The sequence below is a fragment of the Episyrphus balteatus genome, chromosome 1, assembly GCF_945859705.1.
Source record: "Episyrphus balteatus chromosome 1, idEpiBalt1.1, whole genome shotgun sequence".
Taxonomy (NCBI): domain Eukaryota; kingdom Metazoa; phylum Arthropoda; class Insecta; order Diptera; family Syrphidae; genus Episyrphus; species Episyrphus balteatus.
In genome coordinates, this window is record NC_079134.1 from 9718075 (window position 1) to 9740894 (window position 22820).

General features: G+C 41.8%; 1 protein-coding gene across 1 annotated transcript; it reads left to right on the forward strand.

Moving 5' to 3' along the window:
* The first annotated feature begins 621 nt into the window (after positions 1 to 621).
* On the forward strand, positions 622 to 22820 carry LOC129907028 (mucin-12-like). Its single transcript, XM_055983065.1, has 5 exons — positions 622 to 639; positions 694 to 766; positions 1067 to 22303; positions 22358 to 22543; positions 22609 to 22820. Exons 2-5 carry the CDS (start codon positions 712 to 714, stop codon positions 22818 to 22820), a joined length of 21690 nt encoding a protein of 7229 aa, XP_055839040.1. The 5' UTR covers positions 622 to 639; positions 694 to 711.

The window sequence follows — 22820 nt, forward strand, 5'->3', positions numbered from 1 at the left end:
CATTGTACATTGTACATTGTACATTGTACATTGTACATTGTACATTGTACATTGTACATTGTACATTGTACATTGTACATTGTACATTGTACATTGTACATTGTACATTGTGCAAGAAGAAAAGGTATTTTGTGAGCTATTGGTCAAAATTTAGGTCAGTACCAATCAGTACATTGTCATGAAGCTTGATAATGTCCTATCATCTCAGATCAAAGCCCATGTTCCAACGTTGTCTATTCGTTTCGCTGTATTGTTCTGATGTTACTAATAAGGGATTCTAAACCAGATAAACTTTGTATTTGTTGGGCAATAACTTGTCAACAAAACACGAAACAAAATTAACAATTTTCGAAAATAGAAAAGATTTTATTTTCTGATTTTTAAGGTAAGATTATATTGATAAATTAATTGATTAGATTTTTTTTTTCGGCTACTCTATGTAAGGTTTAAATCTATTGGTTGATTGCAATGCAAAGCTTAAGACAGGTAATAGATATTCGTATCTTAAGTGCTCTCAAGACCAAAATTCTGATAAGAAACAATTGAAGTAAAAATTTTTGAAAGCGCGAACCAACTGCCTAATGTTTTTTCCAGTTAGATTAGTTAAGGAAGAAACCTGCAGCGGAAATATTGTGCTTGGTAAAAATTAGATCCTAAAAACGGAAAATAAATTAAATTGGTAAATTTTATTAGAAACATTAGTACATAAGTATGTACTTAAACCGATGGATATTTTTGCTGATACTGGGGTTCATGGCGGCTACAGGTAAGGTTATCATCACTAATCAGTTCTATGATTAGAAGAACAAAAAAAGTTGATAATACATTTTCATTGACGTTTCTGAAGTGCAATGTTTTTTTATACTGTGCAAAAAATTAATATAATGTCCGATTGTGAAATAATTAAAATCCAAAGTAATTTAATAAAGAAAAATCGGACAATACTAGAAAAAAATGTGAAGCTAATAAAATGAGGTTATCCGTGAATTTATTTTAAAAACACACACGCAATGGAAATGTCAAAAATAAAATCGAAAGAAAATTTATAAAAAATATTTTAATTCAGGTAAGTCCCAGAGTATTTCCTGTTATGTTTGCGATGGTGATGATTGTGACGAACTTGACGAAGATAAAATATTAATGTGCGGTCCAGAACCAACGACAACAGATTACACGACTACTGAAGAATCCACAACGAGTGAATCTTCTTCTACCAATCCACTTACATCGACTACTGAAGAATCAACAACTAGTGAATCGTCTTCCACCAGTCCAGTTACATCGACTACTGAAGAATCAACAACTAGTGAATCGTCTTCCACCAGTCCAGTAACATCGACTACTGAAGAATCAACAACTAGTGAATCGTCTTCCACCAGTCCAGTAACATCGACTACAGACGAATCAACTACTAGTGAATCGTCTTCAACCAGTCCAGTTACATCGACTACTGAAGAATCAACAACTAGTGAATCGTCTTCCACCAGTCCAGTAACATCGACTACTGAAGAATCAACAATTAGTGAATCGTCTTCCACCAGTCCAGTAACATCGACAACTGAAGAATCAACAACTAGTGAATCGTCTTCCACCAGTCCAGTAACATCGACTACTGAAGAATCAACAACTAGTGAATCGTCTTCCACCAGTCCAGTCACATCGACTACTGAAGAATCAACAACTAGTGAATCGTCTTCCACCAGTCCAGAAACATCGACTACTGAAGAATCAACAACTAGTGAATCGTCTTCCACCAGTCCAGTAACATCGACTACTGAAGAATCAACAACTAGTGAATCGTCTTCCACCAGTCCAGAAACATCGACTACTGAAGAATCAACAACTAGTGAATCGTCTTCCACCAGTCCAGAAACATCGACTACTGAAGAATCAACAACTAGTGAATCGTCTTCCACCAGTCCAGTAACATCGACTACTGTAGAATCAACAACTAGTGAATCGTCTTCCACCAGTCCAGAAACATCGACTACTGAAGAATCAACAACTAGTGAATCGTCTTCCACCAGTCCAGAAACATCGACTACTGAAGAATCAACAACTAGTGAATCGTCTTCCACCAGTCCAGTAACATCGACTACTGAAGAATCAACAACTGGTGAATCGTCTTCCACCAGTCCAGAAACATCGACTACTGAAGAATCAACAACTAGTGAATCGTCTTCCACCAGTCCAGTAACATCGACTACTGTAGAATCAACAACTAGTGAATCGTCTTCCACCAGTCCAGAAACATCGACTACTGAAGAATCAACAACTAGTGAATCGTCTTCCACCAGTCCAGTAACATCGACTACTGAAGAATCAACAACTAGTGAATCGTCTTCCACCAGTCCAGTAACATCGACTACTGAAGAATCAACAACTAGTGAATCGTCTTCCACCAGTCAAGTAACATCGACTACTGAAGAATCAACAACTAGTGAATCGTCTTCCACCAGTCCAGTAACATCGACTACAGACGAATCAACTACTAGTGAATCGTCTTCAACCAGTCCAGTTACATCGACTACTGAAGAATCAACAACTAGTGAATCGTCTTCCACCAGTCCAGTAACATCGACTACTGAAGAATCAACAATTAGTGAATCGTCTTCCACCAGTCCAGTAACATCGACAACTGAAGAATCAACAACTAGTGAATCGTCTTCCACCAGTCCAGTAACATCGACTACAGACGAATCAACAACTACTGAATCGTCTTCCACCAGTCCAGTAACATCGACTACTGAAGAATCAACAACTAGTGAATCGTCTTCCACCAGTCCAGTAACATCGACTACTGAAGAATCAACAACTAGTGAATCGTCTTCCACCAGTCCAGTAACATCGACTACTGAAGAATCAACAACTAGTGAATCGTCTTCCACCAGTCCAGTAACATCGACTACTGAAGAATCAACAACTAGTGAATCGTCTTCCACCAGTCCAGAAACATCGACTACTGAAGAATCAACAACTAGTGAATCGTCTTCCACCAGTCCAGAAACATCGACTACTGAAGAATCAAAAACTAGTGAATCGTCTTCCACCAGTCCAATAACATCGACTACTGAAGAATCAACAACTAGTGAATCGTCTTCCACCAGTCCAGTAACATCGACAACTGAAGAATCAACAACTAGTGAATCGTCTTCCACCAGTCCAGTAACATCGACTGCTGAAGGATCAACAACTAGTGAATCGTCTTCCACCAGTCCAGTCACATCGACTACTGAAGAATCAACAACTAGTGAATCGTCTTCCACCAGTCCAGTTTCATCGACTACTGAAGAATCAACAACTAGTGAATCGTCTTCCACCAGTCCAGTATCATCGACAACTGAAGAATCAACAACTAGTGAATCGTCTTCCATCAGTCCAGTAACATCGACAACTGAAGAATCAACAACTAGTGAATCGTCTTCCACCAGTCCAGTAACATCGACTACTGACGAATCAACAACTAGTGAATCGTCTTCCACCAGTCCAGTAACATCGACTACTGAAGAATCAACAATTAGTGAATCGTCTTCCACCAGTCCAGTAACATCGACTACAGACGAATCAACAACTAGTGAATCGTCTTCCACCAGTCCAGTAACATCGACTACTGAAGAATCAACAACTAGTGAATCGTCTTCCACCAGTCCAGTAACATCGACTACTGAAGAATCAACAACTAGTGAATCGTCTTCCACCAGTCCAGTAACATCGACTACTGAAGAATCAACAACTAGTGAATCGTCTTCCACCAGTCCAGTAACATCGACTACTGAAGAATCAACAACTAGTGAATCGTCTTCCACCAGTCCAGAAACATCGACTACTGAAGAATCAACAACTATTGAATCGTCTTCCACCAGTCCAGTTACATCGACTACTGAAGAATCAACAACTAGTGAATCGTCTTCCACCAGTCCAGTAACATCGACAACTGAAGAATCAACAACTAGTGAATCGTCTTCCACCAGTCCAGTAACATCGACTGCTGAAGGATCAACAACTAGTGAATCGTCTTCCACCAGTCCAGTCACATCGACTACTGAAGAATCAACAACTAGTGAATCGTCTTCCACCAGTCCAGTTACATCGACTACTGAAGAATCAACAACTAGTGAATCGTCTTCCACCAGTCCAGTAACATCGACAACTGAAGAATCAACAACTAGTGAATCGTCTTCCACCAGTCCAGTAACATCGACTACAGACGAATCAACAACTAGTGAATCGTCTTCCACCAGTCCAGTAACATCGACTACTGAAGAATCAACAACTAGTGAATCGTCTTCCACCAGTCCAGTAACATCGACTACTGAAGAATCAACAACTAGTGAATCGTCTTCCACCAGTCCAGTAACATCGACTACTGAAGAATCAACAACTAGTGAATCGTCTTCCACCAGTCCAGTAACATCGACTACTGAAGAATCAACAACTAGTGAATCGTCTTCCACCAGTCCAGTTACATCGACTACTGAAGAATCAACAACTAGTGAATCGTCTTCCACCAGTCCAGAAACATCGACTACTGAAGAATCAACAACTAGTGAATCGTCTTCCACCAGTCCAGAAACATCGACAACTGAAGAATCAACAACTAGTGAATCGTCTTCCACCAGTCCAGAAACATCGACTACTGAAGAATCAACAACTAGTGAATCGTCTTCCACCAGTCCAGTTACATCGACTACTGAAGAATCAACAACTAGTGAATCGTCTTCCACCAGTCCAGTAACATCGACAACTGAAGAATCAACAACTAGTGAATCGTCTTCCACCAGTCCAGTAACATCGACTACTGAAGAATCAACAACTAGTGAATCGTCTTCCACCAGTGCAGTAACATCGACTACTGAAGAATCAACAACTAGTGAATCGTCTTCCACCAGTCCAGTAACATCGACAACTGAAGAATCAACAACTAGTGAATCGTCTTCCACCAGTCCAGTAACATCGACAACTGAAGAATCAACAACTAGTGAATCGTCTTCCACCAGTCCAGTAACATCGACTACTGAAGAATCAACAACTAGTGAATCGTCTTCCACCAGTCCAGTAACATCGACAACTGAAGAATCAACAACTAGTGAATCGTCTTCCACCAGTCCAGTAACATCGACAACTGAAGAATCAACAACTAGTGAATCGTCTTCCACCAGTCCAGAAACATCGACTACTGAAGAATCAACAACTAGTGAATCGTCTTCCACCAGTCCAGAAACATCGACAACTGAAGAATCAACAACTAGTGAATCGTCTTCCACCAGTCCAATAACATCGACTACTGAAGAATCAACAACTAGTGAATCGTCTTCCACCAGTCCAGTAACATCGACTACTGAAGAATCAACAACTAGTGAATCGTCTTCCACCAGTCCAGTTACATCGACTACTGAAGAATCAACAACTAGTGAATCGTCTTCCACCAGTCCAGAAACATCGACTACTGAAGAATCAACAACTAGTGAATCGTCTTCCACCAGTCCAGAAACATCGACAACTGAAGAATCAACAACTAGTGAATCGTCTTCCACCAGTCCAATAACATCGACTACTGAAGAATCAACAACTAGTGAATCGTCTTCCACCAGTCCAGTAACATCGACAACTGAAGAATCAACAACTAGTGAATCGTCTTCCACCAGTCCAGTAACATCGACAACTGAAGAATCAACAACTAGTGAATCGTCTTCCACCAGTCCAGAAACATCGACTACTGAAGAATCAACAACTAGTGAATCGTCTTCCACCAGTCCAGAAACATCGACTACTGAAGAATCAACAACTAGTGAATCGTCTTCCACCAGTCCAGAAACATCGACAACTGAAGAATCAACAACTAGTGAATCGTCTTCCACCAGTCCAATAACATCGACTACTGAAGAATCAACAACTAGTGAATCGTCTTCCACCAGTGCAGTAACATCGACTACTGAAGAATCAACAACTAGTGAATCGTCTTCCACCAGTCCAGTAACATCGACAACTGAAGAATCAACAACTAGTGAATCGTCTTCCACCAGTCCAGTAACATCGACAACTGAAGAATCAACAACTAGTGAATCGTCTTCCACCAGTCCAGTAACATCGACAACTGAAGAATCAACAACTAGTGAATCGTCTTCCACCAGTCCAGAAACATCGACTACTGAAGAATCAACAACTAGTGAATCGTCTTCCACCAGTCCAGAAACATCGACTACTGAAGAATCAACAACTAGTGAATCGTCTTCCACCAGTCCAGAAACATCGACAACTGAAGAATCAACAACTAGTGAATCGTCTTCCACCAGTCCAATAACATCGACTACTGAAGAATCAACAACTAGTGAATCGTCTTCCACCAGTGCAGTAACATCGACTACTGAAGAATCAACAACTAGTGAATCGTCTTCCACCAGTCCAGTAACATCGACAACTGAAGAATCAACAACTAGTGAATCGTCTTCCACCAGTCCAGTAACATCGACAACTGAAGAATCAACAACTAGTGAATCGTCTTCCACCAGTCCAGAAACATCGACTACTGAAGAATCAACAACTAGTGAATCGTCTTCCACCAGTCCAGAAACATCGACAACTGAAGAATCAACAACTAGTGAATCGTCTTCCACCAGTCCAATAACATCGACTACTGAAGAATCAACAACTAGTGAATCGTCTTCCACCAGTGCAGTAACATCGACTACTGAAGAATCAACAACTAGTGAATCGTCTTCCACCAGTCCAGAAACATCGACAACAGAAGAATCAACAACTAGTGAATCGTCTTCCACCAGTCCAATAACATCGACTACTGAAGAATCAACAACTAGTGAATCGTCTTCCACCAGTGCAGTAACATCGACTACTGAAGAATCAACAACTAGTGAATCGTCTTCCACCAGTCCAGTAACATCGACAACTGAAGAATCAACAACTAGTGAATCGTCTTCCACCAGTCCAGTAACATCGACAACTGAAGAATCAACAACTAGTGAATCGTCTTCCACCAGTCCAGAAACATCGACTACTGAAGAATCAACAACTAGTGAATCGTCTTCCACCAGTCCAGAAACATCGACAACTGAAGAATCAACAACTAGTGAATCGTCTTCCACCAGTCCAATAACATCGACTACTGAAGAATCAACAACTAGTGAATCGTCTTCCACCAGTCCAGTAACATCGACAACTGAAGAATCAACAACTAGTGAATCGTCTTCCACCAGTCCAGTAACATCGACAACTGAAGAATCAACAACTAGTGAATCGTCTTCCACCAGTCCAGTAACATCGACTACTGAAGAATCAACAACTAGTGAATCGTCTTCCACCAGTCCAGTAACATCGACAACTGAAGAATCAACAACTAGTGAATCGTCTTCCACCAGTCCAGTAACATCGACAACTGAAGAATCAACAACTAGTGAATCGTCTTCCACCAGTCCAGAAACATCGACAACTGAAGAATCAACAACTAGTGAATCGTCTTCCACCAGTCCAGTAACATCGACAACTGAAGAATCAACAACTAGTGAATCGTCTTCCACCAGTCCAGTAACATCGACAACTGAAGAATCAACAACTAGTGAATCGTCTTCCACCAGTCCAGTAACATCGACAACTGAAGAATCAACAACTAGTGAATCGTCTTCCACCAGTCCAGAAACATCGACAACTGAAGAATCAACAACTAGTGAATCGTCTTCCACCAGTCCAGTAACATCGACTACTGAAGAATCAACAACTAGTGAATCGTCTTCCACCAGTCCAGTAACATCGACTACTGAAGAATCAACAACTAGTGAATCGTCTTCCACCAGTCCAGTAACATCGACAACTGAAGAATCAACAACTAGTGAATCGTCTTCCACCAGTCCAATAACATCGACTACTGAAGAATCAACAACTAGTGAATCGTCTTCCACCAGTCCAGTAACATCGACAACTGAAGAATCAACAACTAGTGAATCGTCTTCCACCAGTCCAGTAACATCGACAACTGAAGAATCAACAACTAGTGAATCGTCTTCCACCAGTCCAGTAACATCGACTACTGAAGAATCAACAACTAGTGAATCGTCTTCCACCAGTGCAGTAACATCGACTACTGAAGAATCAACAACTAGTGAATCGTCTTCCACCAGTCCAGTAACATCGACAACTGAAGAATCAACAACTAGTGAATCGTCTTCCACCAGTCCAGTAACATCGACAACTGAAGAATCAACAACTAGTGAATCGTCTTCCACCAGTCCAGTAACATCGACTACTGAAGAATCAACAACTAGTGAATCGTCTTCCACCAGTCCAGTAACATCGACAACTGAAGAATCAACAACTAGTGAATCGTCTTCCACCAGTCCAGTAACATCGACAACTGAAGAATCAACAACTAGTGAATCGTCTTCCACCAGTCCAGAAACATCGACTACTGAAGAATCAACAACTAGTGAATCGTCTTCCACCAGTCCAGAAACATCGACAACTGAAGAATCAACAACTAGTGAATCGTCTTCCACCAGTCCAATAACATCGACTACTGAAGAATCAACAACTAGTGAATCGTCTTCCACCAGTCCAGTAACATCGACTACTGAAGAATCAACAACTAGTGAATCGTCTTCCACCAGTCCAGTAACATCGACTACTGAAGAATCAACAACTAGTGAATCGTCTTCCACCAGTCCAGAAACATCGACTACTGAAGAATCAACAACTAGTGAATCGTCTTCCACCAGTCCAGAAACATCGACAACTGAAGAATCAACAACTAGTGAATCGTCTTCCACCAGTCCAATAACATCGACTACTGAAGAATCAACAACTAGTGAATCGTCTTCCACCAGTCCAGTAACATCGACAACTGAAGAATCAACAACTAGTGAATCGTCTTCCACCAGTCCAGTAACATCGACAACTGAAGAATCAACAACTAGTGAATCGTCTTCCACCAGTCCAGAAACATCGACTACTGAAGAATCAACAACTAGTGAATCGTCTTCCACCAGTCCAGAAACATCGACTACTGAAGAATCAACAACTAGTGAATCGTCTTCCACCAGTCCAGAAACATCGACAACTGAAGAATCAACAACTAGTGAATCGTCTTCCACCAGTCCAATAACATCGACTACTGAAGAATCAACAACTAGTGAATCGTCTTCCACCAGTGCAGTAACATCGACTACTGAAGAATCAACAACTAGTGAATCGTCTTCCACCAGTCCAGTAACATCGACAACTGAAGAATCAACAACTAGTGAATCGTCTTCCACCAGTCCAGTAACATCGACAACTGAAGAATCAACAACTAGTGAATCGTCTTCCACCAGTCCAGTAACATCGACAACTGAAGAATCAACAACTAGTGAATCGTCTTCCACCAGTCCAGAAACATCGACTACTGAAGAATCAACAACTAGTGAATCGTCTTCCACCAGTCCAGAAACATCGACTACTGAAGAATCAACAACTAGTGAATCGTCTTCCACCAGTCCAGAAACATCGACAACTGAAGAATCAATAACTAGTGAATCGTCTTCCACCAGTCCAATAACATCGACTACTGAAGAATCAACAACTAGTGAATCGTCTTCCACCAGTGCAGTAACATCGACTACTGAAGAATCAACAACTAGTGAATCGTCTTCCACCAGTCCAGTAACATCGACAACTGAAGAATCAACAACTAGTGAATCGTCTTCCACCAGTCCAGTAACATCGACAACTGAAGAATCAACAACTAGTGAATCGTCTTCCACCAGTCCAGAAACATCGACTACTGAAGAATCAACAACTAGTGAATCGTCTTCCACCAGTCCAGAAACATCGACAACTGAAGAATCAACAACTAGTGAATCGTCTTCCACCAGTCCAATAACATCGACTACTGAAGAATCAACAACTAGTGAATCGTCTTCCACCAGTGCAGTAACATCGACTACTGAAGAATCAACAACTAGTGAATCGTCTTCCACCAGTCCAGAAACATCGACTACTGAAGAATCAACAACTAGTGAATCGTCTTCCACCAGTCCAGTAACATCGACTACTGAAGAATCAACAACTAGTGAATCGTCTTCCACCAGTCCAGAAACATCGACTACTGAAGAATCAACAACTAGTGAATCGTCTTCCACCAGTCCAGAAACATCGACTACTGAAGAATCAACAACTAGTGAATCGTCTTCCACCAGTCCAGTAACATCGACTACTGAAGAATCAACAACTAGTGAATCGTCTTCCACCAGTCCAGTTACATCGACTACTGAAGAATCAACAACTAGTGAATCGTCTTCCACCAGTCCAGAAACATCGACTACTGAAGAATCAACAACTAGTGAATCGTCTTCCACCAGTCCAGTAACATCGACTACTGAAGAATCAACAACTAGTGAATCGTCTTCCACCAGTCCAGAAACATCGACTACTGAAGAATCAACAACTAGTGAATCGTCTTCCACCAGTCCAGAAACATCGACTACTGAAGAATCCACAACGAGTGAATCGTCTTCCACCAGTCCAGTTACGTCGACCAATGAAGAATCAACAACAAGTGAATCGTCTTCCACCAGTCCAGAAACATCGACTACTGAAGAATCAACAACTAGTGAATCGTCTTCCACCAGTCCAGAAACATCGACTACTGAAGAATCAACAACTAGTGAATCGTCTTCCACCAGTCCAGTAACATCGACTACTGAAGAATCAACAACTAGTGAATCGTCTTCCACCAGTCCAGAAACATCGACTACTGAAGAATCAACAACTAGTGAATCGTCTTCCACCAGTCCAGAAACATCGACTACTGAAGAATCAACAACTAGTGAATCGTCTTCCACCAGTCCAGTAACATCGACTACTGAAGAATCAACAACTAGTGAATCGTCTTCCACCAGTCCAGAAACATCGACTACTGAAGAATCAACAACTAGTGAATCGTCTTCCACCAGTCCAGAAACATCGACTACTGAAGAATCAACAACTAGTGAATCGTCTTCCACCAGTCCAGAAACATCGACTACTGAAGAATCAATAACTAGTGAATCGTCTTCCACCAGTCCAGAAACATCGACTACTGAAGAATCAACAACTAGTGAATCGTCTTCCACCAGTCCAGTAACATCGACTACTGAAGAATCAACAACTAGTGAATCGTCTTCCACCAGTCCAGTAACATCGACTACTGAAGAATCAACAACTAGTGAATCGTCTTCCACCAGTCAAGTAACATCGACTACTGAAGAATCAACAACTAGTGAATCGTCTTCCACCAGTCCAGTAACATCGACTACTGAAGAATCAACAACTAGTGAATCGTCTTCCACCAGTCCAGTAACATCGACAACTGAAGAATCAACAACTAGTGAATCGTCTTCCACCAGTCAAGTAACATCGACTACTGAAGAATCAACAACTAGTGAATCGTCTTCCACCAGTCCAGTAACATCGACTACAGACGAATCAACTACTAGTGAATCGTCTTCAACCAGTCCAGTTACATCGACTACTGAAGAATCAACAACTAGTGAATCGTCTTCCACCAGTCCAGAAACATCGACTTCTGAAGAATCAACAACTAGTGAATCGTCTTCCACCAGTCAAGTAACATCGACTACTGAAGAATCAACAACTAGTGAATCGTCTTCCACCAGTCCAGTAACATCGACTACAGACGAATCAACTACTAGTGAATCGTCTTCAACCAGTCCAGTTACATCGACTACTGAAGAATCAACAACTAGTGAATCGTCTTCCACCAGTCCAGTAACATCGACTACTGAAGAATCAACAACTAGTGAATCGTCTTCCACCAGTCCAGTAACATCGACAACTGAAGAATCAACAACTAGTGAACCGTCTTCCACCAGTCCAGTAACCTCGACTACTGACGAATCAACAACTAGTGAATCGTCTTCCACCAGTCCAGTAACATCGACTACTGAAGAATCAACAACTAGTGAATCGTCTTCTACTAGTCCAGTTACATCGACTACTGAAGAATCAACAACTAGTGAATCGTCTTCCACCAGTCCAGAAACATCGACTACTGAAGAATCAACAACTAGTGAATCGTCTTCAACCAGTCCAGTTACATCGACTACTGAAGAATCAACAACTAGTGAATCGTCTTCCACCAGTCCAGAAACATCGACTTCTGAAGAATCAACAACTAGTGAATCGTCTTCCACCAGTCCAGAAACATCGACTACTGAAGAATCAACAACTAGTGAATCGTCTTCCACCAGTCCAGAAACATCGACTACTGAAGAATCAACAACTAGTGAATCGTCTTCCACCAGTCCAGAAACATCGACTACTGAAGAATCAACAACTAGTGAATCGTCTTCCACCAGTCCAGAAACATCGACAACTGAAGAATCAACAACTAGTGAATCGTCTTCCACCAGTCCAATAACATCGACTACTGAAGAATCAACAACTAGTGAATCGTCTTCCACCAGTGCAGTAACATCGACTACTGAAGAATCAACAACTAGTGAATCGTCTTCCACCAGTCCAGTAACATCGACAACTGAAGAATCAACAACTAGTGAATCGTCTTCCACCAGTCCAGTAACATCGACAACTGAAGAATCAACAACTAGTGAATCGTCTTCCACCAGTCCAGAAACATCGACTACTGAAGAATCAACAACTAGTGAATCGTCTTCCACCAGTCCAGAAACATCGACAACTGAAGAATCAACAACTAGTGAATCGTCTTCCACCAGTCCAATAACATCGACTACTGAAGAATCAACAACTAGTGAATCGTCTTCCACCAGTCCAGTAACATCGACAACTGAAGAATCAACAACTAGTGAATCGTCTTCCACCAGTCCAGTAACATCGACAACTGAAGAATCAACAACTAGTGAATCGTCTTCCACCAGTCCAGTAACATCGACTACTGAAGAATCAACAACTAGTGAATCGTCTTCCACCAGTCCAGTAACATCGACAACTGAAGAATCAACAACTAGTGAATCGTCTTCCACCAGTCCAGTAACATCGACAACTGAAGAATCAACAACTAGTGAATCGTCTTCCACCAGTCCAGAAACATCGACAACTGAAGAATCAACAACTAGTGAATCGTCTTCCACCAGTCCAGTAACATCGACAACTGAAGAATCAACAACTAGTGAATCGTCTTCCACCAGTCCAGTAACATCGACAACTGAAGAATCAACAACTAGTGAATCGTCTTCCACCAGTCCAGTAACATCGACAACTGAAGAATCAACAACTAGTGAATCGTCTTCCACCAGTCCAGAAACATCGACAACTGAAGAATCAACAACTAGTGAATCGTCTTCCACCAGTCCAGTAACATCGACTACTGAAGAATCAACAACTAGTGAATCGTCTTCCACCAGTCCAGTAACATCGACAACTGAAGAATCAACAACTAGTGAATCGTCTTCCACCAGTCCAGTAACATCGACAACTGAAGAATCAACAACTAGTGAATTGTCTTCCACCAGTCCAGAAACATCGACTACTGAAGAATCAACAACTAGTGAATCGTCTTCCACCAGTCCAGAAACATCGACAACTGAAGAATCAACAACTAGTGAATCGTCTTCCACCAGTCCAATAACATCGACTACTGAAGAATCAACAACTAGTGAATCGTCTTCCACCAGTCCAGTAACATCGACAACTGAAGAATCAACAACTAGTGAATCGTCTTCCACCAGTCCAGTAACATCGACTACTGAAGAATCAACAACTAGTGAATCGTCTTCCACCAGTCCAGTAACATCGACTACTGAAGAATCAACAACTAGTGAATCGTCTTCCACCAGTGCAGTAACATCGACTACTGAAGAATCAACAACTAGTGAATCGTCTTCCACCAGTCCAGTAACATCGACAACTGAAGAATCAACAACTAGTGAATCGTCTTCCACCAGTCCAGTAACATCGACAACTGAAGAATCAACAACTAGTGAATCGTCTTCCACCAGTCCAGTAACATCGACTACTGAAGAATCAACAACTAGTGAATCGTCTTCCACCAGTCCAGTAACATCGACAACTGAAGAATCAACAACTAGTGAATCGTCTTCCACCAGTCCAGTAACATCGACAACTGAAGAATCAACAACTAGTGAATCGTCTTCCACCAGTCCAGAAACATCGACTACTGAAGAATCAACAACTAGTGAATCGTCTTCCACCAGTCCAGAAACATCGACAACTGAAGAATCAACAACTAGTGAATCGTCTTCCACCAGTCCAATAACATCGACTACTGAAGAATCAACAACTAGTGAATCGTCTTCCACCAGTCCAGTAACATCGACTACTGAAGAATCAACAACTAGTGAATCGTCTTCCACCAGTCCAGTTACATCGACTACTGAAGAATCAACAACTAGTGAATCGTCTTCCACCAGTCCAGAAACATCGACTACTGAAGAATCAACAACTAGTGAATCGTCTTCCACCAGTCCAGAAACATCGACAACTGAAGAATCAACAACTAGTGAATCGTCTTCCACCAGTCCAATAACATCGACTACTGAAGAATCAACAACTAGTGAATCGTCTTCCACCAGTCCAGTAACATCGACTACTGAAGAATCAACAACTAGTGAATCGTCTTCCACCAGTCCAGTAACATCGACAACTGAAGAATCAACAACTAGTGAATCGTCTTCCACCAGTCCAGAAACATCGACTACTGAAGAATCAACAACTAGTGAATCGTCTTCCACCAGTCCAGAAACATCGACTACTGAAGAATCAACAACTAGTGAATCGTCTTCCACCAGTCCAGAAACATCGACAACTGAAGAATCAACAACTAGTGAATCGTCTTCCACCAGTCCAATAACATCGACTACTGAAGAATCAACAACTAGTGAATCGTCTTCCACCAGTGCAGTAACATCGACTACTGAAGAATCAACAACTAGTGAATCGTCTTCCACCAGTCCAGTAACATCGACTACTGAAGAATCAACAACTAGTGAATCGTCTTCCACCAGTCCAGTAACATCGACAACTGAAGAATCAACAACTAGTGAATCGTCTTCCACCAGTCCAGAAACATCGACTACTGAAGAATCAACAACTAGTGAATCGTCTTCCACCAGTCCAGAAACATCGACTACTGAAGAATCAACAACTAGTGAATCGTCTTCCACCAGTCCAGAAACATCGACAACTGAAGAATCAACAACTAGTGAATCGTCTTCCACCAGTCCAATAACATCGACTACTGAAGAATCAACAACTAGTGAATCGTCTTCCACCAGTGCAGTAACATCGACTACTGAAGAATCAACAACTAGTGAATCGTCTTCCACCAGTCCAGTAACATCGACAACTGAAGAATCAACAACTAGTGAATCGTCTTCCACCAGTCCAGTAACATCGACAACTGAAGAATCAACAACTAGTGAATCGTCTTCCACCAGTCCAGAAACATCGACTACTGAAGAATCAACAACTAGTGAATCGTCTTCCACCAGTCCAGAAACATCGACAACTGAAGAATCAACAACTAGTGAATCGTCTTCCACCAGTCCAATAACATCGACTACTGAAGAATCAACAACTAGTGAATCGTCTTCCACCAGTGCAGTAACATCGACTACTGAAGAATCAACAACTAGTGAATCGTCTTCCACCAGTCCAGAAACATCGACTACTGAAGAATCAACAACTAGTGAATCGTCTTCCACCAGTCCAGTAACATCGACTACTGAAGAATCAACAACTAGTGAATCGTCTTCCACCAGTCCAGAAACATCGACTACTGAAGAATCAACAACTAGTGAATCGTCTTCCACCAGTCCAGAAACATCGACTACTGAAGAATCAACAACTAGTGAATCGTCTTCCACCAGTCCAGTAACATCGACTACTGAAGAATCAACAACTAGTGAATCGTCTTCCACCAGACCAGTTACATCGACTACTGAAGAATCAACAACTAGTGAATCGTCTTCCACCAGTCCAGAAACATCGACTACTGAAGAATCAACAACTAGTGAATCGTCTTCCACCAGTCCAGTAACATCGACTACTGAAGAATCAACAACTAGTGAATCGTCTTCCACCAGTCCAGAAACATCGACTACTGAAGAATCAACAACTAGTGAATCGTCTTCCACCAGTCCAGAAACATCGACTACTGAAGAATCAACAACTAGTGAATCGTCTTCCACCAGTCCAGTAACATCGACTACTGAAGAATCAACAACTAGTGAATCGTCTCCCACCAGTCCAGTTACATCGACTACTGAAGAATCAACAACTAGTGAATCGTCTTCCACCAGTCCAATTACATCGACCACTGAAGAATCCACAACGAGTGAATCGTCTTCCACCAGTCCAGTTACGTCGACCAATGAAGAATCAACAACAAGTGAATCGTCTTCCACCAGTCCAGAAACATCGACTACTGAAGAATCAACAACTAGTGAATCGTCTTCCACCAGTCCAGAAACATCGACTACTGAAGAATCAACAACTAGTGAATCGTCTTCCACCAGTCCAGTAACATCGACTACTGAAGAATCAACAACTAGTGAATCGTCTTCCACCAGTCCAGAAACATCGACTACTGAAGAATCAACAACTAGTGAATCGTCTTCCACCAGTCCAGAAACATCGACTACTGAAGAATCAACAACTAGTGAATCGTCTTCCACCAGTCCAGTAACATCGACTACTGAAGAATCAACAACTAGTGAATCGTCTTCCACCAGTCCAGAAACATCGACTACTGAAGAATCAACAACTAGTGAATCGTCTTCCACCAGTCCAGAAACATCGACTACTGAAGAATCAACAACTAGTGAATCGTCTTCCACCAGTCCAGAAACATCGACTACTGAAGAATCAATAACTAGTGAATCGTCTTCCACCAGTCCAGAAACATCGACTACTGAAGAATCAACAACTAGTGAATCGTCTTCCACCAGTCCAGTAACATCGACTACTGAAGAATCAACAACTAGTGAATCGTCTTCCACCAGTCCAGTAACATCGACTACTGAAGAATCAACAACTAGTGAATCGTCTTCCACCAGTCAAGTAACATCGACTACTGAAGAATCAACAACTAGTGAATCGTCTTCCACCAGTCCAGTAACATCGACTACTGAAGAATCAACAACTAGTGAATCGTCTTCCACCAGTCCAGTAACATCGACAACTGAAGAATCAACAACTAGTGAATCGTCTTCCACCAGTCAAGTAACATCGACTACTGAAGAATCAACAACTAGTGAATCGTCTTCCACCAGTCCAGTAACATCGACTACAGACGAATCAACTACTAGTGAATCGTCTTCAACCAGTCCAGTTACATCGACTACTGAAGAATCAACAACTAGTGAATCGTCTTCCACCAGTCCAGAAACATCGACTTCTGAAGAATCAACAACTAGTGAATCGTCTTCCACCAGTCAAGTAACATCGACTACTGAAGAATCAACAACTAGTGAATCGTCTTCCACCAGTCCAGTAACATCGACTACAGACGAATCAACTACTAGTGAATCGTCTTCAACCAGTCCAGTTACATCGACTACTGAAGAATCAACAACTAGTGAATCGTCTTCCACCAGTCCAGTAACATCGACTACTGAAGAATCAACAACTAGTGAATCGTCTTCCACCAGTCCAGTAACATCGACAACTGAAGAATCAACAACTAGTGAACCGTCTTCCACCAGTCCAGTAACCTCGACTACTGACGAATCAACAACTAGTGAATCGTCTTCCACCAGTCCAGTAACATCGACTACTGAAGAATCAACAACTAGTGAATCGTCTTCTACTAGTCCAGTTACATCGACTACTGAAGAATCAACAACTAGTGAATCGTCTTCCACCAGTCCAGAAACATCGACTACTGAAGAATCAACAACTAGTGAATCGTCTTCCACCAGTCCAGTAACATCGACTACTGAAGAATCAACAACTAGTGAATCGTCTTCCACCAGTCCAGAAACATCGACTACTGAAGAATCAACAACTAGTGAATCGTCTTCCACCAGTCCAGAAACATCGACTACTGAAGAATCAACAACTAGTGAATCGTCTTCCACCAGTCCAGTAACATCGACTACTGAAGAATCAACAACTAGTGAATCGTCTTCCACCAGTCCAGAAACATCGACTACTGAAGAATCAACAACTAGTGAATCGTCTTCCACCAGTCCAGAAACATCGACTACTGAAGAATCAACAACTAGTGAATCGTCTTCCACCAGTCCAGTTACATCGACTACTGAAGAATCAACAACTAGTGAATCGTCTTCCACCAGTCCAGAAACATCGACTACTGAAGAATCAACAACTAGTGAATCGTCTTCCACCAGTCCAGTAACATCGACTACTGAAGAATCAACAACTAGTGAATCGTCTTCCACCAGTCCAGAAACATCGACTACTGAAGAATCAACAACTAGTGAATCGTCTTCCACCAGTCCAGTAACATCGACTACTGAAGAATCAACAACTAGTGAATCGTCTCAAACCAGTCCAGTTACATCGACTGCTGAAGAATCAACAACTAGTGAATCGTCTTCCACCAGTCCAATTACATCGACCACTGAAGAATCCACAACGAGTGAATCGCCTTCCACCAGTCCAGTTACGTCGACCAATGAAGAATCAACAACAAGTGAATCGTCTTCCACCAGTCCAGAAACATCGACTACTGAAGAATCAACAACTAGTGAATCGTCTTCCACCAGTCCAGAAACATCGACTACTGAAGAATCAACAACTAGTGAATCGTCTTCCACCAGTCCAGTAACATCGACTACTGAAGAATCAACAACTAGTGAATCGTCTTCCACCAGTCCAGAAACATCGACTACTGAAGAATCAACAACTAGTGAATCGTCTTCCACCAGTCCAGAAACATCGACTACTGAGGAATCAACAACTAGTGAATCGTCTTCCACCAGTCCAGAAACATCGACTACTGAAGAATCAACAACTAGTGAATCGTCTTCCACCAGTCCAGAAACATCGACCACTGAAGTATCCACAACGAGTGAATCGTCTTCCACCAGTCCAGTTACGTCGAATACTGAAGAATCAACAACAAGCGAATCGTCTTCCACCAGTCCAGAAACATCGACTACTGAAGAATCAACAACTAGTGAATCGTCTTCCACCAGTCCAGAAACATCGACTACTGAAGAATCAACAACTAGTGAATCGTCTTCCACCAGTCCAGTAACATCGACTACTGAAGAATCAACAACTAGTGAATCGTCTTCCACCAGTCCAGAAACATCGACTACTGAAGAATCAACAACTAGTGAATCGTCTTCCACCAGTCCAGTTACATCGACCACTGAAGAATCCACAACGAGTGAATCGTCTTCCACCAGTCCAGTTACGTCGAGCACTCAAGAATCAACAACAAGTGAATCGTCTTCCACCAGTCCAGTTACATCGACCACTGAAGTATCCACAACGAGTGAATCGTCTTCCACCAGTCCAGTTACGTCGAATACTGAAGAATCAACAACTAGTGAATCGTCTTCCACCAGTCCAGTAACATCGACTACTGAAGAATCAACAACTAGTGAATCGTCTTCCACCAGTCCAGTAACATCGACTACTGAAGAATCAACAACTAGTGAATCGTCTTCCACCAGTCCAGTAACATCGACTACTGAAGAGTCAACAACTAGTGAATCGTCTTCCACCAGTCCAGTAACATCGACTACTGAAGAATCAACAACTAGTGAATCGTCTTCCACCAGTCCAGAAACATCGACTACTGAAGAATCAACAACTAGTGAATCGTCTTCCACCAGTCCAGTAACATCGACTACTGAAGAATCAACAACTAGTGAATCGTCTTCCACCAGTCAAGTAACATCGACTACTGAAGAATCAACAACTAGTGAATCGTCTTCCACCAGTCCAGTAACATCGACAACTGAAGAATCAACAACTAGTGAATCGTCTTCCACCAGTCAAGTAACATCGACTACTGAAGAATCAACAACTAGTGAATCGTCTTCCACCAGTGCAGTAACATCGACTACTGAAGAATCAACAACTAGTGAATCGTCTTCCACCAGTCCAGTAACATCGTCTACTGAAGAATCAACAACTAGTGAATCGTCTTCCACCAATCCAGTAACATCGACTACTGAAGAATCAACAACTAGTGAATCGTCTTCCACCAGTCCAGTAACATCGACTACTGAGGAATCAACAACTAGTGAATCGTCTTCCACCAGTCCAGTAACATCGACTACTGAAGAATCAACAACTAGTGAATCGTCTTCCACCAGTCCAGTAACATCGACTACTGAAGAATCAACAACTAGTGAATCGTCTTCCACCAGTCCAGTAACATCGACTACTGAAGAATCAACAACTAGTGAATCGTCTTCCACCAGTCCAGAAACATCGACTACTGAAGAATCAACAACTAGTGAATCGTCTTCCACCAGTCAAGTAACATCGACTACTGAAGAATCAACAACTAATGAATCGTCTTCCACCAGTCCAGAAACATCGACTACTGAAGAATCAACAACAAGTGAATCGTCTTCCACCAGTCCAGTCACATCGACTACTCAAGAATCAACAACTAGTGAATCGTCTTCCACCAGTGCAGTAACATCGACTACTGAAGAATCAACAACTAGTGATTCGTCTTCCACCAGTTTAGAAACATCGACTACTGAAGAATCAACAACTAGTGAATCGTCTTCCACCAGTCCAGTAACATCGACTACTGAAGAATCAACAACTAGTGAATCGTCTTCCACCAGTCCAGAAACATCGACTACTGAAGAATCAACAACTAGTGAATCGTCTTCCACCAGTCCAGAAACATCGACTACTGAAGAATCAACAACTAGTGAATCGTCTTCCACCAGTGCAGTAACATCGACTACTGAAGAATCAACAACTAGTGAATCGTCTTCCACCAGTCCAGTAACATCGACTACTGAAGAATCAACAACTAGTGAATCGGCTTCCACCAGTCCAGTAACATCGACTACTGAAGAATCAACAACTAGTGAATCGTCTTCCACCAGTCCAGTTACATCGACCACTGAAGAATCCACAACGAGTGAATCGTCTTCCACCAGTCCAGTTACGTCGAGCACTCAAGAATCAACAACAAGTGAATCGTCTTCCACCAGTCCAGTTACATCGACCACTGAAGTATCCACAACGAGTGAATCGTCTTCCACCAGTCCAGTAACATCGACTACTGAAGAATCAACAACTAGTGAATCGTCTCCCACCAGTCCAGTTACATCGACTACTGAAGAATCAACAACTAGTGAATCGTCTTCCACCAGTCCAGAAACATCGACTACTGAAGAATCAACAACTAGTGAATCGTCTTCCACCAGTCCAGTAACATCGACTACTGAAGAATCAACAACTAGTGAATCGTCTTCCACCAGTCCAGAAACATCGACTACTGAAGAATCAACAACTAGTGAATCGTCTTCCACCAGTCCAGTAACATCGACTACTGAAGAATCAACAACTAGTGAATCGTCTTCCACCAGTCCAGTAACATCGACTACTGAAGAATCAACAACTAGTGAATCGTCTTCCACCAGTGCAGTAACATCGACTACTGAAGAATCAACAACTAGTGAATCGTCTTCCACCAGTCCAGTAACATCGACTACTGAAGAATCAACAACTAGTGAATCGTCTTCCACCAGTCCAGTAACATCGACTACTGAAGAATCAACAACTAGTGAATCGTCTTCCACCAGTCCAGTAACATCGACTACTGAAGAATCAACAACTAGTGAATCGTCTTCCACCAGTCCAGAAACATCGACTACTGAAGAATCAACAACTAGTGAATCGTCTTCCACCAGTCCAGTTACGTCGACCACTGAAGAATCAACAACAAGTGAATCGTCTTCCACCAATCCAGTTATGTCGACCACTGAAGAATCAACAACAAGTGAATCGTCTTCCACCAGTCCAGAAACATCGACTACTGAAGAATCAACAACTAGTGAATCGTCTTCCACCAGTCCAGTAACATCGACTACTGAAGAATCAACAACTAGTGAATCGTCTTCCACCAGTCCAGTAACATCGACTACTGAAGAATCAACAACTAGTGAATCGTCTTCCACCAGTCCAGAAACATCGACTACTGAAGAATCAACAACTAGTGAATCGTCTTCCACCAGTCCAGTTACGTCGACCACTGAAGAATCAACAACTAGTGAATCGTCTTCCACCAGTCCAGTAACATCGACCACTGAATCAACTACCACTGACGATGATGTAGCCTACACAGAAGAATTAGAACCAGAATATCAAGGTAGGTCCATCATTTCTTTTGTGAATGCTTTTATTAATTCTTTCAATTCAAAAGGTCCCCGGGCTAGGTTTTCCAATTCACGAAAACTGCTTTCAAGTAATTTAGATGTTAATGCTAAAGAAGAACACAGAAAGCGAACAAAACGTGCCGTGAGCAAACTTTTACGAAATTATCGAACACAAAAGCTGAGATCTATTGGCGATGGCACAAGCTATCATTGTTATAAGACTGTTTATACAGGTAATTGTTTCATTGGCGCATATATTCTATACAAAAATCTAATTTGAATTTTTGCTACTTTCTAGATCAATCTGGTAAGAAATCCGTTAAGCGCGGATGTCTTGCCGTACCTGAAGAAGCAAGCGCTTGTGAAATGCTTGCTGATTCGAATGGAAAGAAATTGGACAAATGCAAAATATGTACATTTGACAGGTGCAACAGCAGTAGCACTTTGCAAATTTCACGGCCATTGCTCCTATTAGCTTTCTTTAAGTTGCTACAGTACGTTGCTTTTTAG

Coding starts and splice junctions, on each gene's coding strand:
- LOC129907028 (XM_055983065.1), top strand. CDS start 712: ATGTACTTAAACCGATGGATATTTTTGCTGATACTGGGGTTCATGGCG. Junction 22,304..22,357: donor ATTAGAACCAGAATATCAAG/GTAGGTCCATCA, acceptor TCAATTCAAAAG/GTCCCCGGGCTAGGTTTTCC. Junction 22,544..22,608: donor TTATAAGACTGTTTATACAG/GTAATTGTTTCA, acceptor GCTACTTTCTAG/ATCAATCTGGTAAGAAATCC.